This window comes from Capra hircus, chromosome 28 (assembly GCF_001704415.2).
Source record: "Capra hircus breed San Clemente chromosome 28, ASM170441v1, whole genome shotgun sequence".
Lineage (NCBI taxonomy): Eukaryota > Metazoa > Chordata > Mammalia > Artiodactyla > Bovidae > Capra > Capra hircus.
This window is the reverse complement of record NC_030835.1, coordinates 14,794,571-14,808,943: the sequence shown is the minus strand read 5'-3', so window position 1 is coordinate 14,808,943 and position 14,373 is coordinate 14,794,571. Positions and strand designations below refer to the sequence as shown.

Below are 14,373 nucleotides of genomic sequence, written 5' to 3'. Positions count from 1 at the left end.
TCTATATATAAAAGCTTCCTTCTGCTAATCCCGACTTCCCATTCCATCCCTCCACCAAGCCCCTCCCCTCCCCTCCCCCTTGGCAACCATCAGTTTGTTCTCTATGTCCAAGAGTCTGTTTTGTAGATAGGTTCATTTCTGTCATATTTTAGATTCCACATGGAAGTGGTATATGGTATTTGTCTTTCTGAGGTTGTCAGCTTTCCACAGGAGAGTTCACTAGACTGAATATGACTGGGGTGGGAGGATGGGAGAGGTGGGTATGAGCTAGGCTGGAGAGCAGGAGAATTTGAAGTCTCTATATTTCCACTCAGATTAGCTCCCTAAGGTTTTTCTAGCATCGAGGCCCTTGGCTATTAGTCTGGTTTGGACCCAAGCACAGTCAGCATCCTGGCAGCACCCCAGCTTTGAGGGCTTCCAACCAACCCTGGCGTTCAAAGGATGGCTGCTGTGCCTTAGGGAAGAGAGACTCAGGCCTAAGACCTCTCCTCTGAGCCCTCCCGACTTCCCATTAGTGGCAACCAAGTCCGAACCCCAGCAACTACAGCACGGCTCAGTGAGGCTCAGAGACTCCAGGGGGTCCGACATTTCCAGCTACCCTGGCAGGGCAGAATTTGAGAGGGAGCTTACTTTAAGCGTACAGATGCCTCTTCCCACCAGGGTGAGGGGCGGGGCTGTGGACTGGGGCGGGGGTGGGTCCACCGGCTTCAGAGGTCTCTTACTGTGATCATAGCGGAGGGCAGCGTCAATGAAAGCGGCAGCTGGGTAGAAGAAGACGCTGAGGTCAAAGGTGGGCAGGTCATCAGCCTCGACGCCATGATACTCGATGGCCATATCACGGTAGTAGTCGGGCCCCGTGTCCACATTCCAGCGGCCGTGGGCAGCGTTCAGCACGTGGGTGAAGCCTGCCTTCTGCAGCCCATAGCGGTCCAGCGCGGTTGCCCTGGGTGTGAGAGAGAGAGAGGCCTGTAGGCAGAGCCCTGGCCAAAATCTGGGGAAAACTCGAGCTCAGTCCACAGGTTTTTGCCATCAATTCTAGCTTCTAAATAGGCCTAGCCACTGAAATGAAGGACTTCCCTTGTGCAAGCCCTGCTCCTGCTGACCCCCTGGCTGCTTTGCCTTTTTTATGTTTCTGGTTCAGCAGTTGAGAGAAGATGGAGAGTGGGCAACCTATTCATTTGTCCTTTCACTCTTTCATTCACCAAATACAGAAGAACTTGGTGCTGGACACTCCAGTGGTGGCAGGAGTCAACTGTCAGCTGCCAGACCTCCTCTAAGGCCATCAGAATAAGCTGCTCATTAGGCCACGCTGAATAAGTGAAAGGGAGAGGGCCACCTCCACAGAGCCTCAAGAGACCCCTTAAAGCAGCCTCTCCTCTGAACCCTTGGATATTTCTGGGGTTTGAAGGGTGAGGTTCAAATGAATGGTCGAAAATGGGTCATTCAGTGTGAGGATATGGCAAAATTCTTGATCATGATGTTCAGGAGATTGGTGAACACTATACAAACTCTTTGCTTTGATAAGTAAATCATTGCCTCATTGGGCGAAGCACTGTTCTGAGAAAGAGCGTTGTTTAAGCGGTCTGTTGTTGGAACTGACTTTAGGAAGTTCCTGAAGCCAACAGTGAGATTATTTTCTCATTTATAGCCTTATCTTTCTAGGCAAGATTTTTCATTAACAAAGAGTAAAGTCGTCTTAAAGTAGGTGGCCTTGGAACATGGACAGAGAAAGCAGGAGTTATCATTCCTTGAAGGGCTAGGAAACACTTTATTGGAAAGAGGGTTTTGAGCCTGCCTTACTATAGGTATCAACACTTGGTGATGGAGGAGAAGAGGGAGACATGGGCATGCCAAGCCAAAGAAATAGCACAACCTAAGGGATGGAGGCTGGAGATAACGAAAGCCGTTCAGGAAATGAACCTCCTGTGTGCCAAGCACTGTCCTGAGTACTGATGCTGCAGCCGTGAGCAGGTAGTCAAGGTGCCTCGGGAAGCTTAGATTCTGGGGAAAGCAAATAAATAAATGATCCATTTCAGATGGCAGTAAGCTGTGCAGAATCACTGTGGTCCTGCTTTAGGTAAGGTGATCAGGGAAGGTCCCTGCCGGGAGGTGGCATTTAAACTAAGACAAGCAGGTGATAGGGGCCTAGGCAGGGGAAGAGGGGGAGGGAACATGTTTTATTCAGGCAGAGGCAACAGCAAGTGCTAAGAACAGAAGGGAGACTTGTGTGGCTGTAATCACAAGGGTGGTAGTAGCACTAGAGGAAACCAAAAGCTGGGTCACGGTGGACCCTGGAGGTCATGGGGGAGAGTCTGGAATTTATGCTCGGTATGGTAGGAAGCCGCATGCTACAGAGGTGTTTAAGGAAGAGGTGAGTGCTGTTTACTTCTTAAAGATCAGTCATGCATGGAGATGGATTGAAAGGAAGCGAAAAATAGAAGTGAGGCTCTCTTTTGGAGGTGTCACAGTCACGTGGTCAAGGGAGGAAGGTGGTTGGACTGGGTCACAGCAGACTTGCTGATGGATTGGGACTAGGGGAGGAAGGAAGGGACTGGTTTGGGCAGAGCATAAGATGTGAGAGGAGAGGAGAGGAGAGAAAGGTCTGGAGAGGGAGTGTGGGATCTGACCGTGGGGTGCTTGCAAGTCAGAATGTGCATTTGGGGGTTGAGAGGAGCTTTTCTGTGTTTGAGGTGGGTGATCCCATCTGAGCTCTGAGATGACATCTCCCTCAACAGCGCAAAGTCCACTTCTGCAGCTCAGGGAAGAGGTGACAAGGTCTGGAACCGTGACAGTAAGAGACGAAAAAGTGGCACTGTGCTCCCGCGGAGGGCTCATCTCCAGGCCATTGGTAAGAGGATCTGGACAGAAGTGAGCGTATTGGATGCCAGCGTGGATCAACACCCTGCACCTCCATGCAGTAGAAACACATGCCAAGGGCCCCGCATCTATCACTGGTTTCCTGGGGCTTTTTGTTGGTCATGAGAGGAACCCCAGTGAGCTTTTAGAAACGAGCAAACAGACCATGGGAACAGAGGCATAGGGAGGTGTGAAGCTCCACCAAGCCCCCCAGCTGGCTTTTGGGGCTGCCATGCTGACTATGAAACACATTATGCTTTCAATTTTTCCTCAGAAGGGTCTGTTTTTCATTTTTCTCCTCGCCCCAAAGTATGTATACAACAAACATTATGCTTTTGGGATGTAGATCTGTGCTCAATTAAAGCCTCCACTAATGCAGTCCATCTTGCCGAGTAGCAATCAACCTCACTTTGAGGTTGAGCTCAGTGGAAAAATTAAAATTAACTGTCCTTGACAGGAAGTTCCTACCCACCATAAAGACTGGTCTCTCTGGGTTCTGCAGCTGGGTTTCAATATAGTCAAATGGCAGTTTGAATAAATAGCAGTTTGCACTTTGCTCCTTTGGGGGTCAAGGATCAAGGTAGATACGCAACAAGACTTGTTTCATGACACGTCCACTTTCACCCCTCCCTCCCAGAGCCGGTTTTTGACTGTGTCTGAAAGAGAGAAGGAGGTTCATGGGGAGGACTAGACCTGGTGGGTATCCTGAGGCCTGTTGCAGGTCTTTGGGCTCTGTGGTTCCCTAGGCCTAGAATGGGGGGTGATGTCCTCACACACCCCTCTGAAGATTTCCCCCAGCTTGACGTACTCCGAGTCTAGGTGACGGCTCAACGGCAGCAAGGGGATTTGCAGATACATAAAGTGACTCTTAGTAGACAGCAGCTGTTTTGGAGGCAGGTCCCCAGTTGGCCCAGACACCCAGCTCATCTGTCGCTGGGATGATTGGAGGGTGTCACTGGTGGGACTGGAGGGTGCCGCTTGGCACTGTGTTGCTTTATTTTCTTAACTGTCAGGGCCATCTACTCAGATATGTGGGAAAGACTAAGAAATGTGCCCCTGTTGAAGGAGAAAAGCTCAAAAAGAAAAAAAACAACCAGGGTTAAGAAATTACTCCTAAAATCTAGGTCATGCAGCGGCCTTAGTTTCTGGTTGTTTAAGAAAAATCCTAGATGTTGGTAATCTGTTCATTTTAAGTGTCAGCTAATTACAAAACTAACACACGTTCTCTGTAGAACATGGAAGACAAACATGCTCCCCCCAACACAAAAACATACGTATTTCTACTCCTTAGAGATAAGGACTATTTGCCTTTTGAAATAAGATCTTCCAGTTGTTTTTCCATGCGCATATTTGTATATTCTATTTAATGGTTGGGGGTAATATGGTAATATTATGATAATGGTAATACCACATATACAGTTTAAAACCCTTGCATGGTGATATACTGTAAACATCTTATTATGTCAACATACAGCCTTCAGTAGCTGCATCCTGTTCCCTTCCATAGATGAACCTCAGTTTTCCCTCCTCAAGTCCCTAGCTTTGGATGTTTGTATTCTCTCTCTCTGGTCTGTCTCTCTGTCTCTATCCTGGAGAGAGAATAGTGGTTATTATAACAACTATAAACAAACAACTTGCTGTATCTTTGAGCACATCTCTGTGTCCTTGGGAGACATTTTTTTTTTGAAGTGGAATTGCTGGGCATGAGTGTTTTGAACACAATTGATACTTGTTACTAAATTATCTTCTAGAAAGCATGTTCAAATTTACATTCTGATTTTTGCTCATTGCTAATTTCATAGACAAAAAAAGGTGTCTTGTTTTTATTAATTTATTTCAGCGATGTGATTGGGCATGTTCTCTTTCATTTGTTGGACTTGTACAGTTTTACTTTTTAAAAAATTTTTTAGCTATGCAGTGTGGGATCTTAGTTCCCCTATCAAGGATCAAACCAGCACCCCCTGCATTGGAAGAGCAGAGTTTTAAGCACTGGGCCACCGGGGAAGCCCCCTGTACAGTTTCGCTTTGGAAGAACATTGTTATATCCCTCTTTTTGACCCAGCTCTCTTTGGCACTTCTCCCTGTCTTGTGAACCTCTGGCCTCAAATATGGATTCTGAATCTGGTTTGGAGGGCCAAGGAAGTGACTCTCTTCTCCTGGGGTCCAGTTTCCTCAGAGACCTTCCCTCCCTTCCTCCTTCCAGCCCCTCGCAGTTTCTCCAGGAAACTTGCTTCACCCAGCACCCCTTCCACCTTGAGGAGTGACAGGAGCAGTCTCCTTGGACAGAGCTCCCGGCATCCTGCTTTTTCAGACCCCTTGAGGCCTTGTTGATTCCCGTCCTGCATACCTCAGCCCCTGCCCAGAAGCCCGTTTCCCACAGGTGTGTGTTCTCACAGAGGGGAGGAGGGACATCACGTGCATGTACACGTCTGCCCCAGCCGCCCACTAGCCGCTCCCGTGTTGCCAGGATTCTGCCCTGGGCGTTGATGTATGTCCACTGCTGATGGGGAGGTTCTGCATACCCTCACATGTGAGGACCTGCCGATTTCCCACACCTAACTGTGGATTCCTGTTCACCATGGCCCACATCCTGTCATTTTTTGATGCCTGTGACACATGCTGGCTTCCCTGGTGGCTCAGTTGGTAAAGAACCCGCCTACAATGTGGGAGACCTGGCTTCGATCCCTGGGTTGGGAAAATCCCCTGGAGGAGGTCACAGCAGCCCACTCCAGTATTCTTGCCTGGAGAATCTCCATGGACAGAGGAGCCTGGCGGGCTACAGTCCATGGGGCTGCAAAGAGTCAGACACAACTGAGCGTCTAAGCACAGCACAGACACACACTGGTGAGTGTGACCCTGCTTGTTGCAGTGGCAGGTCATTTTGAGAGCATGACCCTGATGGTGACCTTCTCTGGAGTCTTCGCCACGCCTGCTCCTTGCAGGTGAATTTTAAAACAGGCACAATTGTAGTTTTTGGTCTCCTTCAATTCATCTGATATGAAGGCAGAATTCACTAGCTGTCTGTTTTCTGGGTGTTCCTGTTACTTGCCGATGATGAAACTGTTGGGCTACAAGGCCCTGCGGAAAGCACAGGGCACGCAGGTGTGGTTTGTAAGCTAAAACTGCTGCATGAACCAGAACAACGAATCTCTGGGACCCTCAGATTTCTTTATTTGTTAAAGAGGACCAATTACATTGGCAGTACTTTCCTTGCAAGATTCTTGAAGAGTTGAGTGATGTTGATGATATTCAAGTTTCTTTGAAAGGTTAAAAGATAAATTTTGAACAAAGAGGAGGTAGCAAGCAACAGGAAGATGTACAACGAAATTTATCGGTGGTTATCTCTGGGTAATGGGGTTATAGGGAATTTTAATGTTCTTCCTTTTGTCTGTGTTGTGTAAATTTTCAGTAATGAACGTGTCATATAGTCACTTAGTGTTTAAATATATGCCAGGACTTTTATTGACAGTCTAACCTTAGTTCTCAGGAGAGATTGACTGTCGCAAGGACCTAAGGTGGTCTCTGTGTTTTTAACTCCTTAGGAATCTCTCCATCATCTTCCCCACCCCACTAGGCTCTAGACCTCCAAGGATTGAGGCTAAATGGGAAAAGACAATGTGTAGAAGGCCTGGTTTCAAAATATACCATTGTATTATTGATTAGACAAGGCATTTGGCTATCCGTGAAAGGAAATGGTTGGCATTGCTCGGGGCCTTTGCTTACAGTACTGCCACCCAGTGTGAGAAGGCCCAGTAGGGGCAGGACCATTGGCACCTCTCCCCTAGCGCCTTGCCCATGACTGGTGCCCAGCTATGCTTAGTCGCCTTGGGTGCTTGGAGGCTCAGAGTCCAAATTTTCTAGTTCTTTCAGGTGACATTCAGCATGTTAAATTGTCAACCTTGGCTGTGTTTTCACTGCATCCTAGTCTAGCCATGGCCCACCCTAAAAAGAGACAGTTAAATTTTAGCTCTACTTGGTGCCTCAAGGCTGAATTAGTTCTTTCTTTTTGAGGGGAAAGGTTGCAGCTGTCCGGGTACACCAGTGAGAGGTCCTGTCTCGATCTGAGGACTGTCTCAGCCATTGCTTTGCCTTCACCTCAGACCCTGATGCTGGGAAAGATTGAGGGCAAGAGGAGAAGGGGGTGACAGAGGTTGAGATGGTTGGATGGCATCGTTGACTCAATGGATGTGAGTCTGAGCAAACTCCAGGAGATAGTGTAGGACAGGGAAGCCTGGTGTGCTATAGTTCATGGGGTCACAAAGAGTCAGATACAACTTAGCGACTTAACAACTCTCTCCAGCATCTTTGACCAACCATCTTTGGAGATACCTCTGGCTTCGGAGGCTGATGGTCTGCTTGGGAGCAAAAAGGAGGAGAGAGAGAGGCCCCTTGGCAAGCGAGCTCAGGCTGAGTGGGGCAGATGCAGGCGTTTGAAGAGTCAGGCTTGATGGGGGAGGCTGCTGGCTGTCGATGACCCTAAAAGGCAGACCTTGGAGGCGACTGTAATTTTAATAAAAATAGAGTCCCCACCATTCAAGCAGCAGAGCAACTTCACAGAGCCCTGGCGCTGGCTCACAGGACTGCCTCTGTTGTGAGAGGGAGGAGAGATTTCTCAACGTTGCCTTGCTGTGGGGAGCCTGTCCTGCCTGGGAATTTGCAGTCACTTTGACTGTAGCCAGGATACTTGCCCTCCTGCTGACTGTCAGGGAGAAAAAAGAAAAAAAGATTTTGCTAAGCAAATGAAAGATGTGAATGAGATTAAAGTTAGAATATTTAAATTACAGGAATTTAGTGCTTTCAAGCATCCTGAAGCACTTGTGAAGCACCCATTTAGGGACTGCTGATTGATAAGAGGTGATGAATTATTCTTATCTCATCATTGATGCCAGTCCCTGATTCTCTGGAGGGCAACACTTGGTTAACCTAATTTGAATCTAATTTGAATGACTTAAAAGTAATAAAACAAGTATGTGCTTGAGCCTAATAAAGCCTAATTTATTTAATAAGACATTTCTTAAAGAATTTTACTTCAGAGCTGGAAGGGACCTTTGAAATTATCCCTTTATTTTACAAATAAAGAAACTGAGTCCCAGAACAATAAGTTGTTTTGCCAAAGGCCACACAGAGTGGCCACCCACGCTGGGGGACTTGAACTCTCTGCCTCAATCCCCGCTGGATGGCTTTTGCTGTTCTCCACACTGTACCTCCAGTTCCTACTTGGAGATTCAGACCCCCTACCAAGGCGTGGGAGAGGGTGGCTGTGCCTTGAGCCCTTGAGGGAGGAAGACTTCTCCATGAGGACATCCAAAAGGTGGCTGCCTAGGGGGGCCTACCGACCCCCAGCGCTGGGCCAGCGCGCTTCACATCAACCACATTGCTCTCCCGTCTGTGACCTCTGCTCGCCAGGCTGTGGTGGTATTGGACAGGGCAGGGGATGGGGTTGCATCTGTGCCCTCCCCAGGCTGGTAAGCAGTGGGAACTTGGAGTCACCAGGCATCCCATTTGGTGATCCCCTTGGGATAAGCTAGGCTTGAGAAAAGCTTCAGAAATTCTGGAACCCACAGGCTTGTAGGGCTTGGATGTGGCACTGCCCCCTTGGGCCTTTGGCCACCTGGGTCCCTGGAAGGCCGGGACAGTGTCTGTGGAGGGAGCTGTCTGGAGGAGGCCCATTAGGAGGGAGGGACCTTCCTTCCAACCTGGCCTTGGGTTTATGATAGCATCTCATGGGAGAAATGTGACTGGGGGTGTTTTCTATCCCAGGGCTGCCCTTAACACACAGGGACCCTTCGTGGCAAAGTGTGGTGACTGTTCTTTACCTTCTTCTCACACTGTGAGGTGAGTTTCCAGAACCTGCCTGATCTCTAATAGTTCACACTCAGTGCTGGAAACTGAGCTCAGCATCCGATATATTAAACCATCGAACCCACATCTCATAGGTAAAGAAATCTAAGCTCAGAAAGCTTGAGTGACACGCCCAAGGCCACATAGGAGTCAGTATTTGACCCAAACATTGTGGCTCCTGAGCAAATGCCCAGCCATTCTATTCTTGAGGTGAGAGGAGGGCAAAAGAGTGAGGTGTTCTTGGGGATCAATCTGGTCCTTCCCCCATTTATGCCATTTTTAAGGATCAAATCTAAGGAAATAATCTTAAATATTAAAAATATATTTATACCTAAAGATGTCCACTGCAGCATTATTTATAAAAGCAAGAACATGAAAATGACTGCTATATCCAACAGTAGGAAAAGTGGTTAAATAAATGATAATTATGTCTATCTGATATATATAATTATAGTTATTATAATTAAGTATATGAGAAGTATATAAAAAGGGGAAAGGTTTTGAATGATGCTGTGTGGAATAAAGACAAAGATAAAATGAATAATCCATATGATTGCAACTATTTTAAACCAAAAGTAGCGTATAGACAGTCTAAGGGGAAATTACTACAGAATTAACAGGAATGGCTTTGGAGTGGTGGACTTCAGTGATTGTTTTGGGAAATTCAAACGTTTTCTTTAACACGAAGCACTGTCTTCTTATTAAAGCTAATCTTTTTTAGTGCTTACTCTGTACTTGACACCACACTAGTATTTGACGTTGTTGCTGTTGTTCAGTCACTCAGTCGTGTCTGACTCTGCGACCCTGTAGCACGCCAGGGTTGCCTGTCCTTCACTGTCCCTCAGAGTTTGCTCAGACCCGTGTCCATATATTATCTCAATCCATACATCCTTATGAAGAGAGTTCACTTGTCAACATATTATACCTAGGGAAATGAAGATGTCTATAATTTTATACAGTGAGTTTATATTACCTTTAAAATAGGGAAGCAGTATATTTACTATACTTATTTAATAATATTAGAAGATATTCAGATCCCCCCCACACCTTTTATTGCTACTTCCGTATTAAACGTTGTTGTACATATATCCTTATGTATTGGTACTCTTATTTCTGTGTGTTTCATTTCTTAAAGTGATATTTGGAGTCACAGTGTGTGCATGCATTTTTTATTTTGAACTAATCCTAGACTCACATAAAAGTTGCAGAAATAGGGACTTCCCCGGTGGTCCAGTGGTTAGGATTCCATTCTTAACTGCTGAGGGCTCAGATTCAGTCCCTGACTGGGGAACTAAGATCCCACAAGCCGTGCAGTGAAAAAAAGTTGCAAAAGTAGTACAGAGATTATTTGGCAGGAAAAAAAAAAAAATACTAATACATGCTTCAACTTGGATTAACCTTGAAAACATTACACTAAGCGTAAGAAGCCAGTCGTGAAAGGCCATTCATGGGAAGTTCCAGGTTAGGTAAATTCATAGAAAGGGAGAGCAGGCTGGTGGTTTCTCAGGCTGGGGGAATATGGGGAATGGAGTGTGATTACTTAATGGGTTTGGGGTTTCCTTTTGAGGTGAGGAAAATGCTTTGAAATTAGATAGTGGTTGCACAGCTCTGTGAATATAATAAAACCACTGAACTGTATACTTTAAAAGGGTGAGTTTTACGGAATGTAAGTTATATCTCAATAATACTATTATTTTTTAAAAAAGTAAACAATGAAGACCCTGTTTAGGACAGCCCAGGTTCCCCTAATGTTCACAACTGAGAGATGATGTGATAAATTATGGCACACCTATGCTAAGGAAGACTGAAAGTATAGAATCATTTAATTCCTTTTTTCCTGCTAAAATTATTTAAAAGAAATAAAAATCCTGTAAGTGTTTGCATATGTTTCCTTCTGTTTGCCATGATATACATAAAGTGAGCTTAATTCTGGTTACTTAGGGCAGAATTAAGAGAGGACAAAGGGAGATTATGCAATTTGTTTTTAAAACTCTCTGTTTAATTTAGTGTAAAAGGGCATATAATTTTTTTGTAACTTTTTCCACTTAAAGTTACTAAGGAAAAAAGAGGGATGCTGCCTCTGGATATCCCATGACTAGACACTTTTAAGCAGCAGTTATTGAAAATCACATATGAATGGGTCCTGTGCCATCTGACTCCTTGGAGAGGTGAGTTGTAAACTGGAATCCTGGGGGGTGGAGGGAGGAGCAGGAGTGCTAATCAGGATGAAAGCTTATGAGTTAGGCAAAACTGCATTTGAATCCCAGCTCTCAGCCGCTTACCAAGCTGTGGACCTTGGGCCCATTATTTAGCTGCTCTGTGCCTCGGTTTCCTTATCTTTAAAATGGGAGTAATGAGATGACCTCTCATTGGGCTGTAGTGAAAATAAAGTGAGATCACTCATGCAAGATGCTTAGCACAGTGCCTGGCACATAATAGTCAGTAAATGATAGGTGTCACTATTCTTAGTTTCCTTCTGGCTCAGTGGTAGAGAATTGCCTGTCAGTGCAGGAGACACAGGTTCGATCCCTGGGTTGGGAAGATCCCCTGGAGAAGGAAATGGCAACCCACTCCAGCAGTATTCTTGCCTAGGAAATCCCATTAACAGAGGAGCCTGGCATGGGGTCGCAATAAGTCAGACATGACTTTTAATAACCACTGCCACCACCACCACCACCAACATTAGTGTTATCACTATTATTATTTACAGTAGGCACTTCCCATGTTTTTGAAGAGTGGGGCCTGGTGGCTATAAAAATCTAAAGCAAGAGACAGTGACCTCAACTTTGCTAGGTCTGCCACACTTCCTGATACAGAGGGTGATGTGCTCTTATGCCACCCACCTGAGAACTGACTTTATTCTTGCTTGTCTTATCCTCAGCTAAAAGCAGACTACATTTCCTAGCCTCTCTTGCAGCGAGGAGCAGGGGAAGTCTTTGGTGGGACTTCCCTTCAGGAAGATGGCCTTTTCCTCTACCTTCCCATGGTCTGGATCCTACAGTTGGTGACAGAGCCCTACTAGCCATGTCAGGTCGTGACGCAACGTTGAAGAAGGAAGCCACACCTGGGGGATGGTGGGGCCCAGGCATGGGAGCCTGAGCTGCTGATAACCCTGGAGTCACCATGCCAGCCTCAGCTTTCCTTCCTCTGCACATCTTTTATTTGAGACACACCAGCCTCTATCTTGCTTAAGCCCCTTTTCTGAGTTTTCTGTAATAGGAAAATAAACCTAGTCCTAACTGATAAAGAGTTCTCTCAGAACCAACCTGGAAAGCAAGAGCTCTTGGTGGGAAGGTCGCAAGGGCTGTGACCTGGGAAGGGCTGGCTACCAAACATGAGGCTGAATCTGGGCACTTACTCATCACCGATGTAGAGCTTGGGCCAGACCTCGTTGACGTGGGTGTACTGGGGACTGCCTTTCCAGAAGAGACGCTCCAGCTCGAAGGCTCCAGGAGTACAGTAATCCTCAGCCTCCCCCTCCTCCTCCACCTTCGGCAGCAGCTTCTTGGCAGATGGGTAGACGTTCTTGAGGCCTGTCTTCGATTCTCCAGATGTCATTTTGGAGCCAAGGGATTTTCTTTCCTTTCTGCAGCTGGTCATGAGAGAGGATCAGGGTTGGGGTTAGCAGGGACAGAGTTGGGTAAAAGCTGATCTGAAGACGTGGCAGGAACTTCCCCGGCTTGCTCTGATCCTCCTTCCTTTACCCAGGTTACGGAGGTCAACAAGGAAGGTCATGATGGCAGTTAAACAACACTTTCCCGACATTCCAGTCCCCTGCAGAGCAAGCATGCTGCATGCCCTCTGACATGGGCATATGCTGCAGACCCAGGACAGACTTTGGGTCTAAGAAATCCCTGCAGGCAGCCTGTTCTTTGCCATCTTTCTTTTAGATTTTTACCCCTTTGTTGGTGCCTACTCTTTCCTTTATGTGACTAGAGTCTGCAGGCTGAGGCCATTTTGAGCATGAATAAGATGGCCCAGAGGGTCCCTGGCCTTCCATACCATGGTATTCAGTGTCTGCAGAGAACTGTTGACCAGTGGAAAGGGCACATCTGGGGATCCAGAACCTGTGAGGTCTGGGCAGCCGAGCATTGCCAGGGCTTCAGAAGTCTTGGGGTGGGAGGAAACTTGGCTGTGTGAGGGTTTGTCAACTTGTTAGAAGGTTGAACACAACGTTGGCCACTCTCACGCTAGGAGGCTGGCAGTTGTGTTAATTTAATGGTCATTCAGAAGACATTTCAAGCTAGAAAGCTGTGTTTGCAGATCAGGATGTTTGTAGAGCTTGTCAGCCTCTGTGAATAGAATGTGTGTGAACAGTTTCCATTGTCCCCAAGGAAATGAATCTCCGTGGAATTGGGCACCATGTGTTCTGTGGGCTGGGTGACCAATACACTCAGGCAGCCTGGGAAGGGAGGTTGTACTCACAGTGCTGGGAAACTGGAGGGAAAGAGGAAGGGGTAGAGTCACTGAGAAACTCACGGCCGAGAAATGGGGAGGGAACGCTATTCATACATGTAACAGATCCTTGTGTAGCACTTAATGTGTGCCAGGCACTGTGCCAAGTGCTTTATAATTATTAACTCATTTAATCTTAACAGCCTAAATTAATAGGTGCTGGGATTATCTTCATTTTGGAGATGAGGAACACTGTAAATTGAGGATGTTTGTAATATGTGATCTTAGTCTTCTGAGCAGAGAAGGCAATGGCACCCCACTCCAGTACTCTTGCCTGGAAAATCCCATGGGTGGAGGAGCCTGGTGGGCTGCAGGGGTCACTAAGAGTTGGACACGACTGAGCGAGTTCACTTTCACTTTTCACTTTCATGCATTGGAGAAGGAAATGGCAACCCACTCCAGTAATCTTGCCTGGAGAATCCCAGGGACGGCGGAGCCTGGTGGGTTGCTGTCTCTGGGGTCGCACAGAGTCAGACACGACTGAAGTGACTTAGCAGCAGTCTTCTGAGAAAAAAATACTTGCCATGGGCTTACCTGGTGGTCTAGCAGTTAAGAATCCACCTGCCAATACAGGGGACACAGGTGTGATCCCTGGTCTCGGAAGATCCCACATGCAGTGAGCAACTGAGCCCATACACCACACCTACTGAGCCAGTACTGAGCCCATGAGCCCCAACTGCTGAAGCCTGAGTACCCTAGAGCCCATGGTCTGCAACAAGAGAAGCTACCACAATGAGAAACCCAGGCACTGCCGCGAAGAATAGCCCCCACTCACCACAACTAGTTAAAGTTCACATATAGCGACGAGGACCCAGCGCTGCCAAATATAAATAAATGAAGGAATAAATCTTTTTTTAAAAAAATTGCTGAGAGGGCAGGGGTCAGAGTGGAGCACACAGCATGAGGAAGGGCAGGCCCCAGGGACTTAAAAATGTAAAAAAGCCCTGGGAACTTCAAAGACCAGTAGCATCCTATCGAAAGGACCCGGAGCACATCTCGAAGAGGCTCCCACTTATCAAAAATGGGACAGTTTGAACATGAATAACAAAAACAACTGCAGCTGATAGAAACACGTCAAGCATTTAAACCGTGATGATACGTAACACAATCATTCACTGTTGGAAGATGCTAGGGAACCAGCTCATTGTGAAGACAGGTCAATAAACAGAATCTGGCATTTGTTGTTCCTATCTGATACAAACTGTACTACTGGGTAGATGA

The 14,373-nt window shown here is 46.7% G+C and overlaps 1 protein-coding gene across 2 annotated transcripts in view; it reads right to left on the bottom strand.

Annotated features, from left to right (window-relative positions):
• DUPD1 (dual specificity phosphatase and pro isomerase domain containing 1) overlaps positions 1 to 14,373 on the bottom strand; it is a 32,886-nt gene that overhangs the window by 9,272 nt on the left and 9,241 nt on the right. For both annotated transcript variants that reach the window (XM_018042629.1, XM_005699235.3), the window contains exons 2-3: positions 12,056 to 12,289; positions 723 to 943 (exon numbers count right to left, since the gene is read on the bottom strand). In XM_018042629.1, the coding sequence (XP_017898118.1) occupies positions 723 to 943; positions 12,056 to 12,289 (455 nt within the window). The remainder of the gene's footprint in view (positions 1 to 722; positions 944 to 12,055; positions 12,290 to 14,373) is intronic.